This window comes from Penicillium chermesinum, assembly GCF_028974085.1.
Source record: "Penicillium chermesinum strain IBT 19713 chromosome Unknown utg000007l:1.0-2695246.0:1.0-2697696.0, whole genome shotgun sequence".
Classification (NCBI taxonomy): Eukaryota; Fungi; Ascomycota; class Eurotiomycetes; order Eurotiales; family Aspergillaceae; genus Penicillium; species Penicillium chermesinum.
In genome coordinates this window covers 1999718-2024227 of record NW_026695317.1, presented here as the reverse complement: position 1 = coordinate 2024227, position 24510 = coordinate 1999718, and the positions used below count along the sequence as shown (strand labels likewise).

General features: G+C 51.7%; 8 protein-coding genes across 8 annotated transcripts; 5 read left to right on the top strand and 3 right to left on the bottom strand.

Annotated features, from left to right (window-relative positions):
* Positions 1-2247: 2247 nt before the first annotated feature.
* N7468_009493 (putative flavoprotein) lies at positions 2248-3032 on the top strand (the record flags this gene model as incomplete). Its single annotated transcript, XM_058478789.1, has 3 exons — positions 2248-2420; positions 2506-2827; positions 2922-3032. The coding sequence occupies 3 exons, from the start codon at positions 2248-2250 to the stop codon at positions 3030-3032; spliced, it is 606 nt and encodes a 201-aa protein (XP_058327119.1).
* A 337-nt stretch (positions 3033-3369) lies between these two features.
* Positions 3370-4263, top strand: N7468_009492 (ThiJ/PfpI family protein; the record flags this gene model as incomplete). The annotated part of the gene is made up of 3 exons (XM_058478788.1): positions 3370-3444; positions 3583-3814; positions 3872-4263. 3 exons carry the CDS (start codon positions 3370-3372, stop codon positions 4261-4263), a joined length of 699 nt encoding a protein of 232 aa, XP_058327118.1.
* Positions 4264-4879: 616 nt separating this feature from the next.
* Positions 4880-8320, bottom strand: N7468_009491 (DUF1708 domain-containing protein; the record flags this gene model as incomplete). The annotated part of the gene is made up of 6 exons (XM_058478787.1): positions 4880-4953; positions 5009-7404; positions 7453-7681; positions 7735-7817; positions 7864-8047; positions 8131-8320. The coding sequence occupies 6 exons, from the start codon at positions 8318-8320 to the stop codon at positions 4880-4882; spliced, it is 3156 nt and encodes a 1051-aa protein (XP_058327117.1).
* Positions 8321-11050: 2730 nt separating this feature from the next.
* Positions 11051-12966, top strand: rlmA (SRF-type transcription factor RlmA; the record flags this gene model as incomplete). The annotated part of the gene is made up of 5 exons (XM_058478786.1): positions 11051-11106; positions 11182-11320; positions 11378-11597; positions 11656-11827; positions 11880-12966. The coding sequence occupies 5 exons, from the start codon at positions 11051-11053 to the stop codon at positions 12964-12966; spliced, it is 1674 nt and encodes a 557-aa protein (XP_058327116.1).
* Positions 12967-13980: 1014 nt separating this feature from the next.
* Positions 13981-14547, top strand: N7468_009489 (GFA family protein; the record flags this gene model as incomplete). Its single annotated transcript, XM_058478785.1, has 4 exons — positions 13981-14032; positions 14087-14133; positions 14186-14249; positions 14300-14547. The coding sequence occupies 4 exons, from the start codon at positions 13981-13983 to the stop codon at positions 14545-14547; spliced, it is 411 nt and encodes a 136-aa protein (XP_058327115.1).
* A 615-nt stretch (positions 14548-15162) lies between these two features.
* On the bottom strand, positions 15163-17150 carry N7468_009488 (putative sucrose transporter; the record flags this gene model as incomplete). Its single annotated transcript, XM_058478784.1, has 8 exons — positions 15163-15593; positions 15659-16063; positions 16113-16228; positions 16285-16474; positions 16525-16596; positions 16645-16711; positions 16768-17012; positions 17144-17150. The coding sequence occupies 8 exons, from the start codon at positions 17148-17150 to the stop codon at positions 15163-15165; spliced, it is 1533 nt and encodes a 510-aa protein (XP_058327114.1).
* Positions 17151-18482: 1332 nt separating this feature from the next.
* On the bottom strand, positions 18483-20372 carry N7468_009487 (glucose-6-phosphate dehydrogenase; the record flags this gene model as incomplete). Its single annotated transcript, XM_058478783.1, has 8 exons — positions 18483-18595; positions 18649-19020; positions 19069-19353; positions 19402-19486; positions 19541-19738; positions 19791-20141; positions 20208-20228; positions 20283-20372. 8 exons carry the CDS (start codon positions 20370-20372, stop codon positions 18483-18485), a joined length of 1515 nt encoding a protein of 504 aa, XP_058327113.1.
* Positions 20373-22907: 2535 nt separating this feature from the next.
* On the top strand, positions 22908-23514 carry N7468_009486 (60S ribosomal protein eL33; the record flags this gene model as incomplete). The annotated part of the gene is made up of 3 exons (XM_058478782.1): positions 22908-22963; positions 23158-23354; positions 23417-23514. The coding sequence occupies 3 exons, from the start codon at positions 22908-22910 to the stop codon at positions 23512-23514; spliced, it is 351 nt and encodes a 116-aa protein (XP_058327112.1).
* Positions 23515-24510: the final 996 nt, after the last annotated feature.

The window sequence follows — 24510 nt, the reverse complement described above, 5'->3', positions numbered from 1 at the left end:
TTGCCGAATACAATTGAGGCCGTATCATACTGAGAATCTATATAGGGCAAGCTCTAGCATCTTTGGAAGGAACCGTGGAGGTGGCATTTACTACTTCCATCGCCACTGTCAGTCTTCGGTGCCGAAGGGTCGGACTCTTTAGGGATGTCGACTATCCAGAGACCTTCATTCGGCTTATCTTGATCAAAGTCGTTCGCAAAGAATTCCAAACTAATCCGTCTCGTCATTGCCTCGGGTATCAAATTTCATATCATCACTCTAAACTCAAACAACAAGCTATCGGCAAAAGCTTCATCGAAAGTTGCAGCTGTTGTACGCTCCAGCCCCGTAGATTCGCCCGTCGGATGGCCTTGAGACTAAGTTTCGCTCCCCACATCGAACCTCCTCTACCAGTAAATACCTTAACCTACACTAGACACGATATTCGTGATGGCACGCCAATCGTGTGTATGTCCAGCGAGTGCTATGCTTAGCCAGAGGCCTTGGGCACACACTTCCCTCTATGACCAGAGGATCCACATCCGGCAGGGTATCGAAAGTGATCTTCGCCGCGACGTACCTTTCCCGACTGAAACCACGTCAATGGCAAGCTTCGTCCAGAACTTGAAATGACGTACCTAGACTGGAAGGACCCAGTCGAACATCGCGCCAAAGTTTATCGTCAATACCGCCAACGTATGATGGGCCCCTAGCACCTAATTCCCCAACGGCGTTTCAGCCAACCCCAGGCTACCTCCGCGCCCCAGGTTCCACGATACAGGACTGACACAGGCTAGCGGCGAACCTCCAACCTACAATGGAATTCTCCCTTTCCCTCTTTCTTTTCTTTTATGTTTCTTTTCCCTTTTCACCACGTTTGAGAAATACCCAATTTTAAGACTCATACTCTCTAATTGCCCTGCCTATCTCGAATATGCGAAAGGTCATACCAAGATGGTCAAAACACCCCGTACCTCCAAGCACCGGCCCCAAAAGCAGAAGCACTCGACTAGACTGATCCTGAGTTATTCCTCCCGTCAGGTCACCAATATCTGACAGCTGGAATTACCTACTCACGGTATGATGACGATGACTGCGTGGCTCGAAACAATTCGAGAACCAAGCTGAAAGAGCTCGAATTTCTATGGTGACCTCGCTATGAAGCTCGTGACAGATATTCACACAGGATATCCTTTTCACATCAATATCATAATTTTTTTTTGGAGCAACTTACCTTCAGCGGATGTGTAACATGGCTAAGCTCATGAACTTGTCGCCGAGGACATATCAAGCCCCGGAGATAAAGCAAAGATTGCGTCAAGGCAGCTGAAGCCGTTGCTAACAGAGAGGAGACGCTCATTGGAGCTCTCAACCAATAAGCAGCTGAAGCATCTGATGCCTTGGCGGGGCAAGCAAGGCAGCTAGTAATCCTAGATAAGGCTACGGTCATTAGCATCGTACTTTTTGGCTAGATGTTGTGTTACTGGAGAGAACTTGAATGATGCCGTCACCCTTGCCGGCCCTGTTGCCAGTGTTGATGGAGCGGAGGAGAAGCGTATTGAAGCTCGCAAACAATAAACAGGTTGAGGTAGACATGACATATCTTGAAATCCTGTAGTGATGGTCTTTCTACTCCGGCGCCTGGATAAGCCCTTCTTAAGCCGCATCGGCTGCTTATGGAGCGCTCTTGGAGTGTGGCCTTATAGAGTTGAATGAGTACCCTCCTCATATCAGGAATACAACCAACATCATTGCCAGTGCTGGAAAAATACGAAATTGACATTCAGAAAAGTGCCATGCTCAGTAGAATTACTAGCTCGTTACAATAATTATATGCAGCTATCCACGATGCACCAACTAGCACCGGTCAACTGTAAAGACAGGCCTCGAGAAGCATCGTAGCCAGTGGGTATGGAAAGGATTTACAACCTCAAATTTCCGGCTAATAAACAAGCGTTCCATGAGTGGCGACTCATAAGACATAGCGCACCTTCAGGAAAATAAAAGTAGCCAGGGCTGTTTCTATTGATGTGTACCCGGGAGGTATCAGCGGAAATAAAGTTGCTCCGGCCCGCCGTTTCCATCACCGTATTCTACTTCCGCGGCTCCACACACCTTGTTAACAACACCAAGCGTGCTCCAATACCCCTCACAGAGGGTCTCAGGCTTTCGTTATGGCGGGAACCAGCCCAACAGCACCCGCGGATGCTGTCGCCGCGGCCATGAAAGACGGAAAGACCCATCTATTGCTCGCATGGTAATCCCCACATGTCCCTCCACGGGAAGGCGAAATACGTCGCCAACGTGAAAGGACTCACGGTTAACACCACAATCTCGAACAGCACGGGCTCTGTAGCAACAATAAAGCTCCCCCAAATAGTAACAGCTCTAAACCACGAATCTCTTTCTATCCGTATCGTGCTCAGCGACTCCGCCGCCAAGTTTCTACGCGGCCAATCAGCCGAACAACCTACCCTGAGACTCAATCGCCGCGCTACCTTCTGTGGATGGCGTCTATCGTGATAGCGACGAGTGGGATCCGTCATGGGTGCGGGGCGCGGGTATTCTACATATCAATCTGCGGAAATGGGCCGATATACTTGTCATCGCACCACTGAGCGCAAACAGTCTAGCAAAAATCTCGAGCGGGTTCTCCGATTCGCTGCTTATGAGTATTATTCGTGCCTGGGATGCCTCGGGATTAGTTGATGGCCAAGGCCCGCAGGACAAGAAGCGCATTCTCGTGTTTCCAGCTATGAATACGGCGATGTGGCTGCATCCCGTCACGGAGTCACAGATTGCGGTACTGGAAGGGTGGGATTGGTTCGAGGTCTTTAGGCCGGTTGGGGTATGTTCTCTTCCTTCTGATGATCTTTTCAAGCAGGAAATGCATTCAATATCAATTCGCATACACAGGATCGTATACTGATTCGCTTCTATAGAAAGCGCTAGCCTGCGGCGATGTCGGGGTCGGCGCAATGCGGGAATGGGCCGAGGTTGTCACGATCATTCAACAGCGGCTTGGGCTTCTCTATCTTAGTGATGATTTCTAAGATATCAGCGAGATTGTATTTTATGATTTGTCAGGGTCCACAGAGTCACCAAGGTTGCAAGCCCGGGATTCTGCAAACAGCGGAGTTTCGGAGTTGGCGAAGGAAGATGAAGTGTAGAGAATGCCCCGCGATCGACGCAGCTCGCTCATTGGCTGACAGGCCGGGAGCTGCAGGATCACAAGCCGTGATTGGCCGTTTTGGGTAGGACTATGACGATTTACTGATGGAGCTTTTTGAATACCCAATTATTATTTAAAGAGCCAACCTCTCCCTGTCTGACCTCAATTTCTACAAGGTACTTTATACATTACCATCAAGACCACTACGAATCATCACAATGGCCCCCAAGGTCCTCATCGTTCTCACCTCTGCCGATGAATTCCCCGGCGTTGGGAAGACCGGCTGGTACTTGGTATGTGCTTTTGCCACCTGATCCTCGAGCTATTGCTCTATGGTTTGGTATAGCGGATAAGAGCCCTTGCTATCTATTTTCGCACGACAAATCAAACCACAAAGCATCATGCGCGAACACTAGCTAACACTGTCTCAGCCCGAGTTTGCCCATCCCTGGGAAGTCCTGCACAGCAAGACCGAGCTCACCATTGCGTCGCCCAAGGGCGGTGCCGCTCCCCTCGACCAAGGCTCAGTAGAGATGTTCAAGTCGGATCCCGTGTCCCAAAAGTTCCTCGCTGAGCAGAAATCTCTGTGGGAGAACACTGTCAAGCTCTCCGACGTTAACGCCGGCGACTTCGACGCCATCTTCTACGTCGGTGGCCACGGCCGTAAGTTCCCCTCCGATCTACACATCAAATAATCAAACTCAAGCTAACATGATATAGCCCTTTTCGACTTGACCGACAACGCCACCTCCCTCTCTCTCATCCAGGCCTTCGCTGCTGCCAAGAAGCCCGTCTCAGCTGTCTGCCACGGTCCCACCGTCTTCCTGAAGGCGACCACCCCCGATGGCAAGCCCTTGATTGCCGGCGCCAGCGTGACCGGCTTTTCCAACGTGGAAGAGGAGCAGGTTGGCCTGCTCTCCAAGGTGCCCTTCGAGCTTGAGACTGAGCTTCAGCGTGTGTCGGACGGTGGCTATGTGAAGGCTGCTGAGCCCTGGGCTGAGAAGGTGGTCGTCTCCAAGACTAATGGCATTGGCGGTCCCTTGATTACTGGTCAGAACCCTAATTCCGGTTCGGGAGTTGCGAAGGCGATTCTTGAGGCTTTGGGGATCTAGGCGTATTCTTCCTGGCCTAGGCTGAATAGTTAGTAATGAGGCTTATGACTTCTGAATATTAACTTGGTTTTATGGAAACATCAATATCCTGATACTGATAAGTAAACCCGAATGTTCGAAAGCTGGGTACTAGAATATTTAGTATGTTTACTGTAGCAGTGAGGTTACTACATCAACCCGCTTGCTACTACAGGGCATGGTGTACCATCGAGAACTAGCGATTCATATTCAGGAGCAAAAAGGGGAATAGAGCAAGGACACACAAATAGGCAAATGCCTCAAAAAAAACACGATAGATGGTCCGGGGAGAAAATAGTAAAAACTAAAAGCGGATATCTGATCCAGCCACAGACTGGGCGTGAAGACACGGCTGAAAATAAACAATATAACAAATCACAACCAAGGTCCATCAGTCATAGAGCAATTTCGTGGGTCGGCGACGCTCGAAAAGCAAGACCGAGGAATGCGCGGTCGGCGGAAAGGAGGTAGATTATCGACGAGCAAAAGGAAGGGGAGCCTGGCCCGCACCACGCTGTGGTTGGCGGAGGCTGGTATATAGGGGCGAATGGGAAAGGAAAATGACACAAATGAAAAGGAGCTGTGTGTATTGGGGCGTTTACCGCGCAGCCTCCATGTTACCGGTGAGTTCAGCAACGCGGGCCTTGATGCGGGCGACACGGGACTCAATGGCTGTAGCAGATTAGCTAGGGTTTCTTTCGAGTGTATTGGGCGATAGACGACTCACTCTCCTCGCCGCTGGTGTCGCCGTCATCCTCGGTGCGGTCTGACTGGCTGACCCGGGGCTCATCCTCCTCCTTCGGCTGCTCCTCCTGAGCGGCAGCAGTACGCTTAGCGGCGTTCTCGCGGATCTGCGCCCATCGGTCCGCAGAGGCAGGCGTGGGCTGGGACTCGGGCGTGGCCTCGGCCTTCTCTGCATGACCGTTCGTTGGGGTCTTTGGGACCTCATCCTCAACGGCCGGCAGAGAAGACACGGGGGTTTCATCTTCGGGGACGAACGCAGGCTGCTCGACTAAGGGACCCTGGTCGAATTTGGAAAATTCCTGGTCGGCAGCATCACGTTCATTGGTGCCGACGCGGGAGAGAGCATCCTGCTCAACAGCGTGTCTGGTTTGAGGGGGACTCCCGCTTCCCACGATCTGAGCTGGCGTTTGCTCTTGAGCGGGCTGCTTGAGCTCTTTAGGAGCCGCAGGCTCCGTAGGCTTCGCGGAAGCAGGAGCCTCTGGGGTGGCGGGCGTCTCAGGGAGAGGCTTCTTCTTCAAGGCACTCTTGGGAGAGGAAGCTGGCTCCTGAGCGGCCGGCTCCTGGGCGGCCTTGGCCTTAGCTTCCAAAGCGGCGCGAGCCGCGGCGACAGATGCCTCACTGGCGCCTGTGCTCTTCATAGGGGGCGCCTCGGTCTTCTTCTTGCTCGTGGTGAACATGTGCTTCAAGCCGCCTGTAGTGCGGATCTTCTTCTGCGGCTTCTTGGTTGACTCTTCCGCAGGCTTGGGCTCAGCTTCGCCGGATTGCTCAACTGCTTTGAGCTCCTTCTCCTTGGGCGCTTGCTTCTCTTCGACCTTCTCCTCGGCCTTTTGCTCTATCTTCTCTTCCTTCTGCGCCTCCTTCTTGTCCTCCATTTTTGACACCGGAAGGGGTTCTTTCAAATCCTTCTTTGGGGGCTCGGGAGATGGTGGAAGAGGGGTTGCTGTCGCAGCGGCATCCTTTTGAGGAGCAGGCGTTGCCTTATTGTGAGTGCTTGGTGGAAGAGGAGCGGCAGGGGTAGAAGGTTTCTGCGCAGCAATTTCTTCGCCTTGTGCGCCAGTTCCAGCGCGGTTATCACTGAGGTACGCGGCACGGAAAGCATCCTTGTCGTAAGCCTTAGCCCACTTCATGGCAGAAGAGGCTTCATTAACGATGCCTGGTTGAAGAGTCATCACGGAGTTGGTCTTGGAGTTGTAGTTTGCGTCACGGGGGCCAGCTGCAGCGGCATTAGCCTCATCCTCTTGCTCCCGGTGCTTCTTCTGCAGAGCGGCGGCAGCGGCTTGGATGCGTTTATGTTGATCGGGGCCAATGCTCGTCTTGCTTTGTGGGGCCTGGTTATTGGCACGCTTGTAAGAATCCTCGATATTGTTCACCCTTTTGGCTGAAGACTTGCTGCGGCCAAGCTTGCTTCCTCCCTTGCGGCTACCAAAGCTGAAGAAGCGCTTCTTCTCAACAAGTTGTGCACCCGCTTCGGGCTCGGGAGCTGCCCCCTTGACCTGCTCTTCAAGAACCAGCCATTTAGTATCTCGTATAACAGTCTCTAACAGAGCGCAACGGCCAAAGACGGCCTTACGAGCAGAGGGCTCGTCACCAGACAGACTGGTGATCCAGACCCACCAGAAAGAATCATCCAAGTCCAGGGTGTTGATACTAGCAAGCTCAGCTGGTTCGAGGGCAGATTCATCATCTAAGGATCGCTTGTGGGATTGAGAGCTCTGGCCTCGGGCAGCAGCAATAGGAGGCAGGACCTTGTCAGGAGGGAGCAAAAGTGGTCCGACAACTGGGGTTTTCAGGCTATTCTCATCGGAGAAACCAGACGACATAAAGTCGGCCCAGGATGGAGTTGTGGGCCGGCCCAAATCTCCACCCTGCGACCGAGGGTGGCTAAGGATAGACTCGGGCTTGGGTGTAACTGGGATCTTCTCCTCTTCTGGCTCTGATTCAATTGCTCCTCCAAAGCCAATGTCCTCGAAGCGAGACCAAGAGGCATCGCCTAAGCTGGTCGATTGTTTCGAGCTTGATACACTATTTTCATTCGTTGAGGATATGCACCTCAACACACGCACGCACTCGTCGGTTAGTGCCTTGATCGGGTCTTCGTAGTTGGCAAATTCTTGGAGGTGCCAGTGGTCGTCGCGGTATTCAAAGTTCTTGGCCCGGCGCAGCAGGGCAAAGGGGGTAGGAGAGACCGTATCAACAATCATGACAACTTTAGTAGTTGTGACCTGTAGGAGGGTCGGGGTTTCCGGTGGATACTCGGTGGCCTGGACGAGAGACTTGAGGGAGATTGGTAGACTGGAAATACCACTGACCCCACGCGACACATCAGGAGTAAGTGAACGTAAATAAGCAAAGAAAAGATGGCTTGTGGCATCGGCCGCGCTGGTATTGTTAGCATGAGCGTGTCTCAAATCAGCGGTGCAGACCTACGCAGCCCAGTTTTTGTAGGAAGCTTCAAAGCCATTCCCCGTGTCATTGTGCTCGAACGCCCACCATCCAGCGTAACGGGACAGTTTGCGCCCACCGAGACCGTTAGATTTTCCATGGGCAGCAATAGCGGCGAGAAGATCGAAAAAGTCAAAGATAATTTTGGTGCGAGCATCCGAGTCGACACTGATGGGTATAAATGTCGAGAAAGCATCGCGCGCCAAATCTGAATCTAAGTTTGGTCTCAGCACAGGCCGTGCTTCATCTCCACATTCCAGTTCGTACCTTGTTCTCCAACCTTGAACAATTCATAAGCTTCCCAAGTGACCACACCGCCGGGCAATCGGCTCCAACACCACTTCAAGACACTGCAAAGAACCTGCGACTTTGTAAGCTTACAACAGTTACATTCACCACCCATTCTCGATGTTTTCCATACCATAGGCTCGTTGAGCCGCAACTCCTTGTGTCAACCCATCGCCGCTCACAGGAGCCCCTTGTTCAAATGACTGGGTAAAGTAGTTTCGAATGAAAGTACGCGCAGCACTCGGATCGGAGCTAGGCCGGAAAGGAAGGAGTAAGAAGGGAGTGTCGAGCGCTAGAGGGGCGAATGATCAGCACTCGGAAAAAATGCGTGTGGGTAGCCGTGCCACCACATGGTTGACATAGGAATGTACCTACCTCGAGCCTTCAATTCGTGCGAACAACCCCGGATGAGGTCCTGCACTTCCTCGGGAGCAACCTCAGTACGCTGCCAGGCGTCGGTCCACTTGGGCTTCGCGGGGCCAGGCTCGCTGGTCACGGCGGGTGCGGCCTGCTTTTTGGCGGCGCTGGAGTCTTTGCCCCGAAAGACTCGAGAGAAGAACGACATCGTCGGAGGATTCACGCGACCACGCTAATTGGCTGAGTGGTGTTCGACGCGCGCGCGCGTCTCAACGTGGTTCGGGGATAAAGTCTGGGGAAAGATTTCGAGGGGTCTTGGTCAACAAATGACGTTAGTGGGATGGTTTGCGAAATGAACCGAGCTTGGGTGCGAACTTGACTAACAAGGAATCAGAGATCGGAGAGAAAGCGAAGAGAAGCGAAGGAACAAGGCCAGAGGCCCGGGGAAGTCCTGCCGCCCCGGAGAAAAGGCTCAGGGTGTAAACGAAGGGGTCCCCCCTGGTCCAGAGTGCCACGGAGAAAAGGAGTGAGGGAGCGCGTGGGGTGAAGATTCTAAGAACCGGAAGGAAAGGAACGTAGCAAGTTAGAAAGCACGAGACAAACGCAGGACCACAAAAGAAAGGGAAGAAAGGCTTCAGGGGTAACTAGTAAAAAAAAATGTCCTGGCGCGGGAGACCACACTAGCCTAGGAATGGCCTCTACCGCCCACACAAAGAACTTAAAGCTGGAACCTACCGCTCTGGCTAGCCCCAGAGCTCTCAAAAGGTCGTTTAGCAGCTCGGAATTAAACCAGGCAACTCTTTGAAACATCAATAGGTACCAATCGCACGGGAGAGCTAATCTAGGCGGTGGTGGACCAGGGTGGTGTGTGCACAGTTGGCTTCCGAGTGGATTATCGCGATGTTGATCATCATTTGGCCATGGGATCATTGAGTTTGGGCAATCCAAGGTTCCCGGTATCCTAGAAGCCCCATATAAATGAAGGCACAATTGATACTTAGCGGAACCAGGCTGAAGCCGGTTGGACTATCTGCCTATGATGATCCCCTGTTGGGCATATCTACGTAGTCGGAGCTCTTGGGTACTTGCGCTTACAGATCACGAAGGATGTACGGAGATAGAGTAATGTACTTGCTCTACGGGAGTGTGACAGGTCAGCTGTGTGTGGGGAGCCAATCACATGAATGGGGTGGTTTATTTAGTGGAATATCTTCATCTTCTGTATGTTGTATACTCCATCGAAGGATGTCATTCGCGCAAAACTCCTAAGCTTGCTCCTGCGCAGAGCGAATCCAGGGGTCTTTCGTTCTGGAAGTTGAAACAGAATGGGATAACTTGGTTTCAGGATTGTCGCGAACCTGACCCGACGGCACCCAACATCCTATTTGTTGACGTGGTCAGGTAGTTTTGGGTACGCGACGAAAGCCGGATAGTGGCAGTGATTCTGGGTCTGACATAGGCCGACTTACGATCATGACGATGTAATTGTTCATAGAACCCCTCGGGTGGGGCCCGGGCGTTTTTAAGAGCCGTTAGAAGGAGACGAGACGCCGCTCTACCAGCTCTTGCTGGGAGATGGGATGTACAGGGGGCCCAGCATGGTGATTTGTTTTACTTAGGCCCAGCTTGATAACACATACTTGGTTGTACATGGGTCCTAGAGGGCTTGGAATCAGCCTCCAACATCCTGAAACTCGAAGCGTATGTGGGGTTGCTCAAGATCAGACAACAGAAACGGGAAGGACAGCCCATGCTGTTCAAAGGGCGCCCGATCCTCCGAGCCCTATCTGCCCATCGTACAGTCAGAGCCTCGGTCGTGGAACATGTTACCTGCTTCTGGGCACTACGAATCTATTCAATTTGTGAGAAACTACGATCATAAACAGAAAATGTTTTTTTGCGCTTGGGTGACCACGTGGAGTATGCGCATGTTATCTTATCGCGATGGGTCCTTCCAGGTCCATTTCATCTGATCCCCCTATCGGCATAATGGCAGCATACTATGCTATGTTCGCCGAGATCTCGCCGAGCTTTATTACTTTTCAAAATTGAACGGGCTTGGAATTCAACTTTCTTTCCAGTCAGGCTCTTGCCATGTCCTATCAGCGAAGGGAAGTTGATTGTTTCTAAAGCAATGCCAGAATCAATGGCCCAATATATGCGGTTGACGTGTCGATTGCAGCATTTTGCTATCAAAGGACGGGAGATAAATCCCCAAGTCCTTTGTCAGAGCATGACAGACTTTGCCTCAAGGGGCTTTGTCAAGTCGGCCATTCCGAAGACATCGCATCCATGGACGCTCTGTGAAGATTGAAAGTGATCCGAAGCGAGCATTGAAACCGTGTTAGCGGTATCCTGGATTAGGCGCCTCGTACAGGGGAAATGCGAGCCAATCAGAGCTGGCTGGCTCTGGTATCCACTGTGATGCAGGTGAATCGCACTATGGCTCGCTGTGATTGGCTGAAGTAAGATTACCGATGCGGTCTAAAATTAGCGTGCTTGACACCTGAGGATCCCACGGGGCTTACTTGATCCCCTCCCTTTTTTTTAAACCTCGAGTGATTCTATCTTTAGAACTCTTACTTACTGCATCACCAACATTATCAAATCCCCTCATCGGTTCTCCACGGGCACGCGTCTGTGGCTCCCCTTTGAGCCCTTTCTCCAACTCCCAACTCCCCGTCCACCTGGACCACGAACCCTGGTCGCGTGGGTTCTCCTGGGGCTGTCGAAGCCAACATTGTTTCTGAGACTTGGGTGATCGATCGCGCGACTCGAAACCACACGTACCACTTCGGTCGCACGTCCCCATCCACCCAGCCTAGGTAGTATTCTAGTCCTTTGTCCGGAATCGCCTGAACTGCTAAAACACACGGCATCCCGGCGCGATTCCTTCTTGTTTTCCCATATCGCGCAAATCGTGCGCTCGTAATTCAAGATGGGCCGCAGGAAGATCGAGATTAAGGCTATCAAAGATGATCGCAATCGCTCGGTGTAAGTGCTACCGGAGAAATTCTGCTTTACTCGTAGTCTAATCAACCTCTGTCCAGCACGTTCTTGAAGAGAAAGGGGCGGTCTTTTCAAGAAGGCGCATGAGCTGGCTGTCCTCTGTTCGGTCGATGTCGCGGTTATCATCTTCGGCCAAAACAAGAAATTATATGAATATTCTTCATGTGATATGCACGATGCCCTTGGTCGGTATCAATATGTATGCTGTGCTCCAGGTTGTTGTTTTTCCAAGACAGTGCTAATGATTTTTGTACAGTTCGGTGGCCCGCACGAGCATAAAGGCCCGGATGACTTCTCCGGCAAGCGCGACGACGACGATGACGAAGATGATATGACCCCAGCCCCCGAGGATATCCAAGCTGTTCAAACCCAGAGCGCAGTTCCGCCTCATCTACAACAACCTGGTTTCCAGCACATCAATCATGCTCCTTCTGCGTCTCCCCCGATCCCGAACGGTCTCCCTATAACGCGACACGGTACACCCCAATCTCAGAACCTCTCCCGTCCATCATCTCAGGAATCACGTCCGTCGAGTCTCCAACCTGGGGCCTCAGCAGCATGCTACTCCCCCCCCTCAGAATGGTTTCGCCTATATGTCTAATCCCTCGATGTACAATCCCAACGTTCACGGTCCAATGAATCAAGCCCGGCCGGGTCAATTTCCCCATCAGTACGGCCACCCGGGACCGCAGGGCACTCCTCCTCAGTCGGTTCATCATCCACATGGTCTGCCCCCGCAGATGTCTCACCAACCGCAGCATTTCTCACATTTACAACATCCACATGCCGGGGGGGCCACAACAGTTGGCAATGGCTCAAGGGCCTCCGCCCGTCCCGCAGGTTCAACAGACATACATCGCTGAACAGAACAGAGGGTCCATGCCACCTGCCTTTGCTCACGAGCCACCACACCACGATCGCTCTGTCCCTGTCGAGAACTCCGACCATATGAATGCTGGCATGAGACCCGATCCTAGTCAATCACCGCCGCAGCCGAAGACATCGAAATCCCACAGTATTTTCACTCCGATCGATGACCGAGGCTCTGTACTTGCACGGCACTTTGGAGGACCGGCCCCGGTGTATGAGGCTCCACGCGGGCCTCCGACGAAAGTCGAACCACCAGAAGATTCCAGGCCGTCAAATATTAGCGCACCACCGGAACCTACTCGTACTCAATCGATCTCATCTACGCCAGACCTGAAGCCACCCCAGCGCACGAATAGTGGCGCACTCAATTCCAAGCGTCCGCAATTGAAAGTCCAAATTCCTAGTGAGAATTCGGACCGGGGCAGTGCCACTGCTGAGTCGTCAGATCGCGACTCGGCAGGTAACAGAACTAGCACTCCTGCTAAAGGGAATAACGAAAATCCACCTACTAGCGTGGTGCTACCGCCTCCATCACCATCGGCTGGGGCAATACTTAGCGCTGGGGCACAAGGTCCGCCCAATCCTTTCGCTCGCCCACCACCTCCTGCGACTCAATCAGGCAATGCGTATGGCAATAACGGAGCGTCAGCTAATAACGGCAACAACTCGAATAACATAGAGACGCCGATATCTGCACTGCCAAGCCGTTTCGTATCAGATGCCCTATTACCATCGCCATCCAGCTTTTTCCCTGAATGGGGTTTCGGCCGCTCGGGCCCTGACTCCAACTTGTTGCCCAGTCCATTGACCTTCCCCACACCCGCAGTACAAAGCGGGCCTAGCTTCTCGCGGGAAGACGAACAAGACAAGAAACGGAAGAGTCCAGACAATGGGCAAGGGCGGATACGGCGAATAAAAAGCCCAAATCCTAGCATATGTATCCTGAAACGCCCTGAAAAGCCTTTTCCGACTTGATTGATATCTCGCCGTGCGATCTCCCTCATCTCTCAATTTATCTTTTATTTGGTTTGAGTCAAGGATTTATGCTCTTCTCTATACCCCGGCTCTGATCTTGTTACTTGGATTCCCATTTCCTTTTCTTTTATTCATTTCCCATTTCCCTTCGATCCTCTTTTTTCTTTGTGTTCTTGTGATAAGGTTGACTATTCACCGAGTACTGGACCTGATCTCTACTCGTCATTATCGGCTGGGTTGTTTATGAATTTTCCTCCTGTCGATGATCTTCTTGTTCTATCTTTAATTACTCTCTTGTCTGTTGGCTTGGAGGATACGGCGTTCATGCTACCTGCGGACATGTACATACCGGCTTGTGTATCAATGCCAAGATATTATGTCAACTGAGTGCGTTACAGAGTAAACCTCCAATCGAGACGGCTGACTTCGAGCAATGCAGTGAATATCTCAAGAGGCAACTTGTCTTTGTCGTCCAAGTGGGACCAAGTAGGGTCGGACTAGGTTTCAGACCCCCTGTCGCTTCCCTTCAATTCCCATTGCCTCGATAGAGACTGGCTATCATTCAAGTTAACAATCTCACGAAGAATTGGTCCATGCCCATGCACAACCCACTCCCAGCATACAGAACACTCCAAGCAGTCAACGTGATAGAAAGCACCCAGAATCGCAGCATAAGGCCGCACCAATCCGCTACCAAGGGCACTAGCACTGCATGATGATTTAACCCCCGTCCTTTCCGGGTGCTCGCTCAATCAAGTAATGCATTCTCGCAGCACCGATGAAGCCCCCACCCCTTAGTCTCCCAAGAACCCAATGGGCACACCAGTGGCTAAGCCCTAAGCTTCAAGAAATCTAGTTAAAACCCAGTCTGTGCGATCAATTGCGGGGTAAATTGCCGAATATCCTCGGGCTTTGAAAAGCGGCAGATCAAACAGCGGTCTCTATAAGAAACGTTGGGTGGTGTCTCCCACATTCCCGATTCCCCCAAGGTACACATCCAATCTATAGCACAACATGACTATCACCGGCAGCTGCTTGTGCGGCAGTATCCAATACTCCGCAGACGGTGAGTCTATATTTCGACACTTCTCCACCCTTGATGCCCACTGACACTTCCCAGTGGACCAATATACCTCCGCCCTTTGCCATTGCACTGACTGCCAGAAGGTAATTGGCCGTGCCCGCTGATAGTTTCCTCTCGTGAACTTACATATTGAAGTGGACCGGCGGTGCCTTCACGTCCAATGCGCTCGTCCCCCGCTCCAGCTTCAAGGTGACCAAGGGTATGTTCCCTCGGCCAGAGTCCACAAAGCAGATCTGAGTAATCGCCCAGGTACCCCGAGCACCTACGATGTCACCGGAAATAGTGGAAAGATCAACAAACACTTTTTTTGCTCCGGGTGTGGCTCCAGCCTGTACACCGAGCTGGAGATTATGCCTGATTCCACTGTCATCAAGGCTGGTGGGCTTGACAATGGGGCGGCGAAGCTCGGTGGCAAGATTGATTTAGAGCTTTACGTTAAGGATCGCGTGCCTTATTTGGCTGCTGCAGAGGGTGCGAAGCAGCAGGAGGCTATGTAAGGACTTTATCTCTAGACGGATGAAGCGCGGGGTAAATAGCTTTGAATGTTGGTGTGTGCTTATTCAGGATAGCGAATATGATGATTTCAGGGTAAGCAGTTGTATATCGTGGACACGTATATGCGGTGTTCAGCTAGTGCTACGGTGGATTTCTCTGTTAGCGCTGTATGAGATGCTCTTGATCATAGGTGAACAGTGTGCTAGCGTTAGTCTCGACTAGGATTGGGATTTTGGCACCTATACTCCTGTGCGAATGTAGACCTGTATTTTACTGGGTAGAAAGAAAGAATCCAGAGGTTGTAGGAAAGGGCATGCGAGGAAAGCAACTAAACAGCACCAGGGATACGGTGGGTTTGAATTGAGAAGGGTGAGATGAAAGCACCCAACATCATTGCCAATGCTGGGGAAATACGCAATCAACACTGAGAATATTTTCATGCTCATTACAATTACTAGATCGTTACAATGATTATATGCAGCTGTCCACGATGGACCACCAGGCCCAGTCAACTGTACAGACAGGCCGGTAGAAGCATGGTAGTCAGGGGGTATAAAGGAGATTTATCAACACCGAAATCTCCGGCTAGCAAACAAGCGCGTTCCATCAGCTGCGACTCATAAAACATAGCGTAATCGCCTCGTCGCTTCCGCTGCAACGAGGGCACTGATTGCGCCGATGAAGAGGCAGATCGCAATAGCATTCGGCCTCTCCTTGTCAAGGTTCATCCACTGCGTATCCGGACCTTCGCCATCCTTGCTGGGCTTTGCAGCCGGTTCGAGAATGGTAAATACGATCCAGCTGAGAAGTGTACCAACAAATTGTGGCAGGGTAGTGTATACATTCAGCACACCAAGGTAGATTCCCGCCAACTCGCCTGTTGATGGGATGCTGGAGTCTTGTTCTTCTTCATCCATGTCGCTGTCTTCGTCTCGGTGGTTCAGTCGGAGGACCTCCAGCTCCGTGTCTGCGGCTGCGTTGGCGCGCAGGCTGGCGGATGTGATCATGGTAACACCAGATCTGGTGGACGAGGCTGCGATGCCAGGCGCTGTGGCACCGTTCATTGTCAGCCTGTTGATTTCCTCCCCATAAAAGCGAACGGTGCCCAGCCACTGATTGCATAGGGAATACCACAGACAGCGACCAGCAAAGTTGCGAATGCGCGAGAGTGTGCGAGGGGCGCAAAGATCATGGTAGCGGCAAACACGACATGTGAGATCATCCAAGCTGTTTGAAGATCTGGTCTGAAAGCTTTCATAGCTTTGAGGACGGCTGCCACGCGGACAGAAGGCCGAGGTGTGAATCGAGATCGCTTGGAGTCAGGCGACAGTATACAGAATGGAAGCAGGACGGAGCTGAGGAATGTGATGGATGAGAACACGGTGAGCGAGAGACTTCCAACACGGCCAACCTCGCCGAGCATATCGGTCGCCTTGGCTAAATCATCCTTGGGTACCTCATAGCGGAAGTATGTTTCGCCAACCCATGTGGTACTGTAGAAAAGGAACGGGAACCATCCTATTCGAGTCAGCAGGTAAATGTGAATTGAAAGATACAAGAACGATACCAATCCATGCCCAAAACTGAGCCCAGCAGATAGCCTGAATTCGGGGTGGGAGCTCAAGCGTTGTCTTGAAGAGCTGCTGTATCACTTGAATAGCACCAGCCTGGCCCTCGGAGCCTCTGCGATGCAGTATTAGTACATGAGTCCAGTCTGATTAGCGAATTAAATGACAAACCTCGCTGAAATCAGAACACGTTCTTTCACAGAGTAAGAGGTGACGGCCACCGTGCCGATTAAAGAGAGGGCAGCGAAGACCGTCATCTGCTTGAACTGTGTATCACCAAAGAAGCTTCCGAAAATGCTCACCATGTCAATGGCGCCGACCACATAACTAATAAGTTGACCAATGGCACACATCCGCCCAGCTATTGATTGTCAGATATGGCCAGAGAGTAAACCCCGAGATCAGACATACCCCAAGCAGATCCCTCTTGTTGCGAAGGGATCGGCAATGTATCCACAATTAAACTGCGAGAACACGCTTGCACTAGTCACAGTAAGCGCCATCCAGCCCGAGTCAGTCAGTCCCACTCACCAACGTTTATCGAGAAATCCACAGCGTATATACTTAGAACAGCCAAAGCAATCGTGACATTTTTAGCCTGCAAACTTGTCAGCCTCCTTCACCTTTGGGTCCTGGGGAAAATCACCGCCATACCTTCTCCGGATCTGAGATGAAACATGTAACAATCTCCGTCGTCCAACCCAGAAGGAGGAGCGACAATGCCACAACAAAAGACCCAATAACCATGAACGGCCTCCGCCGCCCATATCTGGAGCGCGATCGATCCGCAATAACACCAATCAAAGGCTGGACAATCAGGCCAGAGATCGGTCCAGCAATCCACACCAGCGACGTCTTCGATTTTGTCAACCCGAGCTGGAGAAGGTACGGTGTACAATCTAGATCACGCCAGGAGCATGGTCAGCCATCTGCCAAACTTATCACGAGAGCCTGGGCAGGGACAAAAACCAAAAAAAGTAAAAAAGTGTAAAAAAAAAAAAACAAACTCCCCATAGGTTTGCACACTTACAAGTCATTTCTATACCCCAGGTAAACCTAAAAATCCACCAAAATCTGTCAGTCGAGAATTGAACCTATAGGTCCGCCCGGCGGAGAAAAAAAAAATTGAACACGACAGGGAAAAATAAACAAATCTTCGCCGGCACAACCTCGCAAAGAATCAGGAATATACGCACTGCAATCCAACCAGACTAAATGTCAATAGAGCCATGCGCGTCGCTTCTGACCGGCCCCTGATAGAAGGGGTCCCGGCCCATCTGGCAGCCTGCGGCATGTCTGCTATGCGCGCGCTGGCATGCGCGTGGACTCTTCCGTGTCACGGCTCGAGCTAGCGTATAGGACGGAATGGCTCCGAACGGAGGTATCGAGGAGGCCCCCGGGTCTGCGAACGCGAGGGAACTGAGGCCTGGGGTGTCCGGAGGGTTCTAGGTAACAAACGCGGTTTTGTGGGAAGGGGCGTTGCTGCAGCGAGCGAGGATCCCGGCGGAGATGCGCCGCGTTTCGATGCCGGAATTGACAGAATGGATTTAGGATCTAGGCCGGGATTGGGTGCTGTATGTGCAGGGCAGGAGGAGCACGAGACCACGAATGGTGGCCTGGGTTTACAGGCTTGGAGAGCGACGCGGGAGGAAGGGTGGATATATTTTCCAGGCAGGAGCAGGGCGCCGCGGCGGCGGACAGAAAAAGCGAATTAGTGGCGCTTATTCAAAGGCGAGACAAGCCTGCCGCAATGGGCGTCGAAAGGTGAGGGCGATCTGGATATTCTGGGGAGAGAAATACGGAGACAAAGAGGAAAACGACCTGGTCCATGCGGGCTGCGGGTCACGGCGATAAGACCCGCCCCTGACACGTCAAGGTATGTCGATCCGGCATCCGGGTTTCATAGTTAGTTACAAATTCTTTAGGCTTGTTAGACTAGGATTCCCGAATCGGAGGAATCGCAGCCGTGCCTTCTTGTTAGCAGCGCAATTGGGACTCGAAGGGGGAGAGCGCGGAGCGTGAAGCATCTGAGTCCATGTCTGAGTCCGTGTGCCATTTATAGAACAGGTGGGCTTGATACTAGGGACATCTGCTCCCATTGCGAGGCTGCCTGCTACAAAAGCAGTACAAGGACTACAGCGCCTCTACAGAAACTCCATATGACCCCAGCCGGAATATTGCGTAACGTCTTTCATTGCCCAACCTCCAATTCTAAGAATCGACGACGAGGCCGAACCAGTGACGCGACTTCCGCCAGGCTGGCCGACCGGCTAACAGAAGTGAAGTAACATAGAGAAAAATGAACGATTTTGTTCGTTTTATTTCGCATCCCATATCGTCATAAACAGCACTAGATTAAAGTTATCCCCTTACAGGCGGTTAGGGGCCATGCTGGTCACGGGCCACTGGTAACCAGCAGCATCGCTGAACTTGTAGCCGTAAGAAGCAGTGAAGTCATCCAGAACAGCAGGGCCGCGGGAGCCTATGAAGATTAGCAGGGGGGCCTATCTTGAGTGATGATCAGAGGGTCCATACCGTATGGGTATTCCATGGGGATGATCTCCTTGTTGTCATCCAGGTAGTGCAGAAGAGGGGTGAACATGCGCCAGCTGGCATCCAGCTCGTCGTCACGGACGAAGTTGGAGTGGTCACCCTTGAAGGCGTCCAGAATGAGAGACTCGTACGCCTCGGGGATTTTGAGGTCGGAGAAGCGGCGGCGATAAGTCAAGTCCAGCTCGGTCACCACGGTCTGCATGGATAGACCGGGCAGCTTGGAGTTCATCTTGATGTAAACGGACTCGTTGGGCTGGACACGGATGACAAGCTCGTTACGGGGAATATCCTTGAAGATACCGGATGTGACGTCCTTGAATTGAATGCGGACCTCGGTCTTCTGTTCGTTAAGGGCTATGCAGTATTAGCGGGGGTCAAAACAGCATTGATCGCGCCACGCACCTTTGCCAGCCTTCAGGATGAAGGGCACCCCGTCCCAGCGCTCGTTCTTAATGTAGGCAACAAGGGCACAGAAGGTAGGGCATCGAGAATCCTTAGGCACGGTGTCGTCCTCGAGATACCCGGGTTTGCTGCCATCCAGGGAGCGGCCGTATTGGCCAATAATGACGTTCTTGGGTTCAATAGCATCCATGGCGCGCAGAACACGGACCTTTTCGTCACGGATATCCTCGGCGGAGAAGGAGATGGGGCGCTCCATGGCGAGCAAAGTCAGTACCTGCAGAAGGTCTGAAGAAGTTAGCAATCAATCTAACCAGGTGCTTAGGTAGGACATACGGTTCTGCATGACATCACGGATGATGCCAAATTCGTCGAAGTAGCCTCCACGGCCCTCAGTGCCGAAAGGCTCCTTGAATGTGATCTAAATAAATGTGAGATTTCGTTCAACTCTACCATATAACCGATGAGAGCCTACCTGAACATTATCGATGTGGTGGCGGTTCCAGGTAGCATTGAAGAACTCATTTCCAAAACGGAGGATGAGAATGTTCTTAACCATCTCTTTACCCAGGTAGTGGTCGATACGGAAGATCTCCTCCTCTTTCCAGTTGGGCTCCAAAGCCTTTTGGAGGTCGCGCGAGCTCTGAAGGTCTTTGCCGAAGGGTTTCTCGACCTGGGGCGGGGATTAGCGCCTGAGAAGAAGCGGGAAAGGGAACGAAGCTCACAATGATCCGAGCAAGACCGTTCTTGGGGTAGCAGTTGCGCTTCAATTGCTCTGAGACAGTGATGAAAACACTGGGGGGCAGGGCCATGTAGAACACGCGGTTCTGCTCCTTTCCTTGGCGGTTCTTCTCGACCTCCTCGAGGTGCTTATTGAGGTTGATGAACGAGTCGTCCTGGTCGTATTGTCCGGAGACGTAGGTGCAAAGCTTGCAGAATTGGTCTAATTGCTCCTCGATCTCCTTGGTCGGAACCTTGATGTACGAGCGCACGCGCTTCAAGTATTCCTCGTGGTCCATCTTTGTCCGCGCATATCCGACAATCTTAATATCCTTAGGGAGGAACTTGTTGCGGAACTATCATAATGTCAGAACGGGTTACCAGAGGCAAGGGTTGCGTTATCGAGGATTGTCATGACATACGAGGCCAAACAGAGCAGGGAACTGAGAGAAATGTTAGCTTTGGTCACTTCTATATGGGGGCCTGGGCACACGAACAGTCTTCTTCTTGGCGAGATCACCGGAGGCACCGAGCACAACGATGAGGGTGTCATCCTTGAGCTCAATTGTACTGGGGTTGAAAGCCATTGTTAGTCTGACTGCACGCGAGATGAAGAAGGCAAAGTTTTGCAGGGAGGCCGATAGCAGGCCGATGGGCGGGGTCTTAAGCGGGGGAGCGCCGGATAAGGACAATGGCTAGCAGGAGACGTCCAATTTGGAAGCGCAAAGATCAAAAGCGCCCGAGAAACTTGAGCCCGAATCTCTAGATAACGCTTCGACTTTGATCGACTTTGGAGGAGCAGGGAGGGAGATTTGACAGGTGCCGATGTCTGGAGGGGAAGTCCAGGTGAAGGGAGGGGGGCAAATGATGTCAGAAAACGTACCCGGCGTTCTGCCTCTCATCCGACTGTGAGATAATGCTAGCCATCTTTCCAAGGGGTATCTATGCGATAACCAAGGGGGGATGAAAGAGAGAGAATGTAAAAGGAGGAGGATGTTGAGATCCAGCAGGTTCCGGCGCACCCAGGTACTTTAAGCGGCATTCTTTCCAACAGCTTGGTGGTGGGGCCTTTTTTTGGGCTTTGGTATTTTACTGCAAGTATCAAGTTGGTTTCGATGATTTCAACGACTTTACCTACACCGTAGCAGATTACCGATCCCTTGAGGGCCTCGCCGATCTATTCTGGCCCTCTTCTACTACTATTAAAGCCTCCTCCTCCCGCTTTACTTTTTGTCCGCCGGCATTTTTCCATTCGAGTCCAATCCGAAGTACGTGGACCTCCCCTCGTTAACTAGCATGTGCGGAATCTCCGGCGACCGCCCTGCGGCTACCCGTCATAGCTCTGCAATCTAGATATAGACAATTGGCCTTTTGACTGCTCTGCTGGTATCCGTGACCCGGCGGGCTAACTTGGGGGCTTCTCGTACAGCTCAAAGGAACTACAGCATGAGACCGAGTCACCCCCACGTTCGATGGCCCCAATAGCAGCAGAACACAGCTTGTAGCCCCCGTCCAAAGAATCCAGGGCGAGCTGCTTACCTGTTGCTTACTATACTTGATAGCTACTAGTTACGAAGGTTACGAGTGTATATACGCGTATCAGCCATTATGAAGTCATAATTTTATAATGGCTTTTTTTACCTTTCTTTCTCGAAATAGCCTGAATTCTGAAAGTGGATCTCGACTTGCTCTACTGCAAACTAAAGGCAAGAGCCTTTCCACGATACATACCCATTTACGGACAACTGACGTCCGGGTGAGCTCCGTCAGTAAATAACTGAGGCTTTACCGTCCATCGTACAGCTTAAGCTGGGCCCGCCCGAAAAGTGAAGGATTGCAGTGTATTACAAATCCATAAGCTTAATGCTAACGAAGCCTTCCATTCGGGAACCGTGGTGGACTACGAGTATCTCTCTCCCTCTATTATTTAGCTAGCCATGTGGACTTTGTAATATTCTCTGGTAATATTCAAGGTAATACTTACGAAGGGCTCCGTTCCTTGTGATAAGAGACGCCCGGTGACCGAAATCGTGGAGCGTGGAGCAGCTCGAGATCGGCACGGTTTGTCATACCAGGGCGGATTCTACTTAACTCCGGGGGCGATCTATCCCAGCCGGATGCGGCAGCCCAAGTTTGAGTTTGCAGATACAGATCCATGCACGCATTGCGCTTCTGATCTGCCAAAAGGTAGTCCCATGAAGGAGGTGAAAGCGTCTTATACTCCCGATGGATCTTGAATTGGAGTAGGCTGCGCCTAGGTTACTGGAGTTGGTGACCGGTTTCTAGTTCGTAAGGAGTCAAATACAGGGTAGTACTGTACCCCGCCGTCGTATAAAGGTCGACTCACACAAAGGAGAGCCAGCTGACGATTGCCCCGAACATACTTACAGGAAGCCCAACAACCTCACGGTGGGGGCCTACTACGCAGTACAACATGGGTGTTTTCAGCTTCCAAATCAAGTCTCGGTCTGGTCTAAACTATGCCGGATAACCTAGAATACTGATAAGGAATCCAGTGTTTTTTCCGTACTGCGATTGAAAAGAGATTGCCAGTGTTTACCGGAGCAGAGAAAAAAACCGCCATAACCGTGGAAGATCAAATCTCGGCCAGTGTCGTCATGCTCGACTGCTAGCCCGACTTGGTCATCCCGTAGGACTGTCGGAGGACTGTGGGCCGGCTAGATGTTCCGTCTTCAAGGCGGTGGAGAGCCGGGATACTTGTTGCCGGCATTTTCAGGCAGGAACAGGCCAGTTAGTCGGATGACCAATGATGTATGACTAAGCTATAGGGCATCTGTCACGGGACCGACTTGCCCTAGGCCGCACCTTCGCCGTCAGGGCTTCCTCGCTTAGTCTGACTAACCTTGATCCCGATCGGGATTAGTCTCGCTGGCCCAGCACAACCCGCAATTTGATTTCCACGCCTAGCATCTCGACTATCGACCAACGCCGACCACCGCGACCTTTTCTTTTGACCTGTTTTCCTTGCCGTCAGGAGAAGATCTGTTCGCCATGTCTCAGGAAGGACACCGCCGTACGTTTTACCCATCCCCTTGACGCCGAAATCGTGTACCTGGTGATCTGCGGATGACCCAGGCGCATCGGGACCGGTTGAAGGAACAATGTCGTTCGAGAACAAAATCATGCTAACTGAATTCTCCTCTCTAGTCTATGTTAAGTAAGTTACCACCGTACACACTCGCCTTCGCATCCTTGGTTTTTGAACAATTCGAGTTTGGACATGTGGAAAATCCGGTTCGACCAGGTCCTACCCCCGACTCGGTCGAAGAGGAAGATCTTGGTGGAGGATTCATCTAAAATCCACTGTGCGACACCATGATGAGAACAGAGGATTAATTTTATTGTTCATAGGGGCCGCCATTTGAGCTACCAGCGCTCTAAGCACAACACCAACCCCAACACCAGCCTGGTCAAGATCGACGGTGTTGAGAACCCCGAGGCGGCACAGTTCTACCTTGGCAAGAAGGTGGCATTTGTCTACCGTGCCAAGCGCGAGGTCCGCGGCTCCAACATCCGTGTCATCTGGGGCAAGGTCACCCGTCCTCATGGTAAGAGGCCCTGTATCAGTCGGAATCGCAGAAGACTTCAAGTTACTAACATGATCCTCTAGGTAACTCCGGTGTTGTCCGTGCTAAGTTCCGCCACAACCTCCCTCCCAAGTCTTTCGGTGCCACCGTCCGTGTCATGCTCTACCCCTCCAACATCTAAACGGCACCCCTGTATCTAGTGGGCGAATTCCATATTTCGCAGACAGTCGGTCAGGCAAGGAAAAAGTCGATGGAAGCCGAATGTTGAGCAGAGGTGATGGAGTTGGCGGTTTTATAACGTTTTATTCGTGGGAGAAGGCAGGGCCATATTAACAAGCCCAACGAATCAAAAAAATAACTTTTTACACGTTCAATGCTGTGTCGATTTCAGCTCCCCCGAGCTGGGGTCAGGGACCATGAGGTCTCAGTGATTCTTCCTTGTGTTTATTCCCCTGGCCGCTCGATATGTCTGGTCGGCGTGCCGCTTGCCTCCCACCGTGTCTCTGAAACGCTTATACACACCAAATTTCACCCTATCTTCAACAGACCGGTCAACTCTGATTGTTTCTTGCGTGCGCTGTTTGGTGATGGCATTGGCTTTGCTTTGGCTACTCCACCATAGCATGTTTAGAGTTTGGATCAAAAATATATCCCCATTGCGACGACAAGGAATTAAAGGTCTTTCGTAGTTTCGTAGGCCCTTTGGAAGGCGTCGACTGGCACTCGTAGGTGGGACACGGGTCGTGCTCATGATTTCCCGAGCCAGGATCCCGTCTACTATCCTTGGACTTCCAGACCCATCTGATCCTTATCTACATGGCAACCGACTCGAGATAACACCAGATGCAAGGAAATCACACCAGGTTCGGAAACCCTTTCCGTGCGCCATTCGAAATCATTTCCTCTCCGTACGATCATGGCAAAGTGCCTTTTTGAAGAGCTATTACAGTCTATCGAGCAAAACTGAATTTCTGTGTGTATCGAAAGTTTCCCTGCTGGGAGTCGACAGCAAGCCAAGTAGTACGAATTAGCACCGATGCCGAGAAGACTAGTCACGCAGATAATTAGGTAGTGTGCTTATGATCGAATAGCCAGAGGGGGGAATACTCAAATTTCGCGAAGTGCTGGTGTGAATGTCTGGCGTGGTTGGCTAAATATATAGTAAGGCATGTGTGCA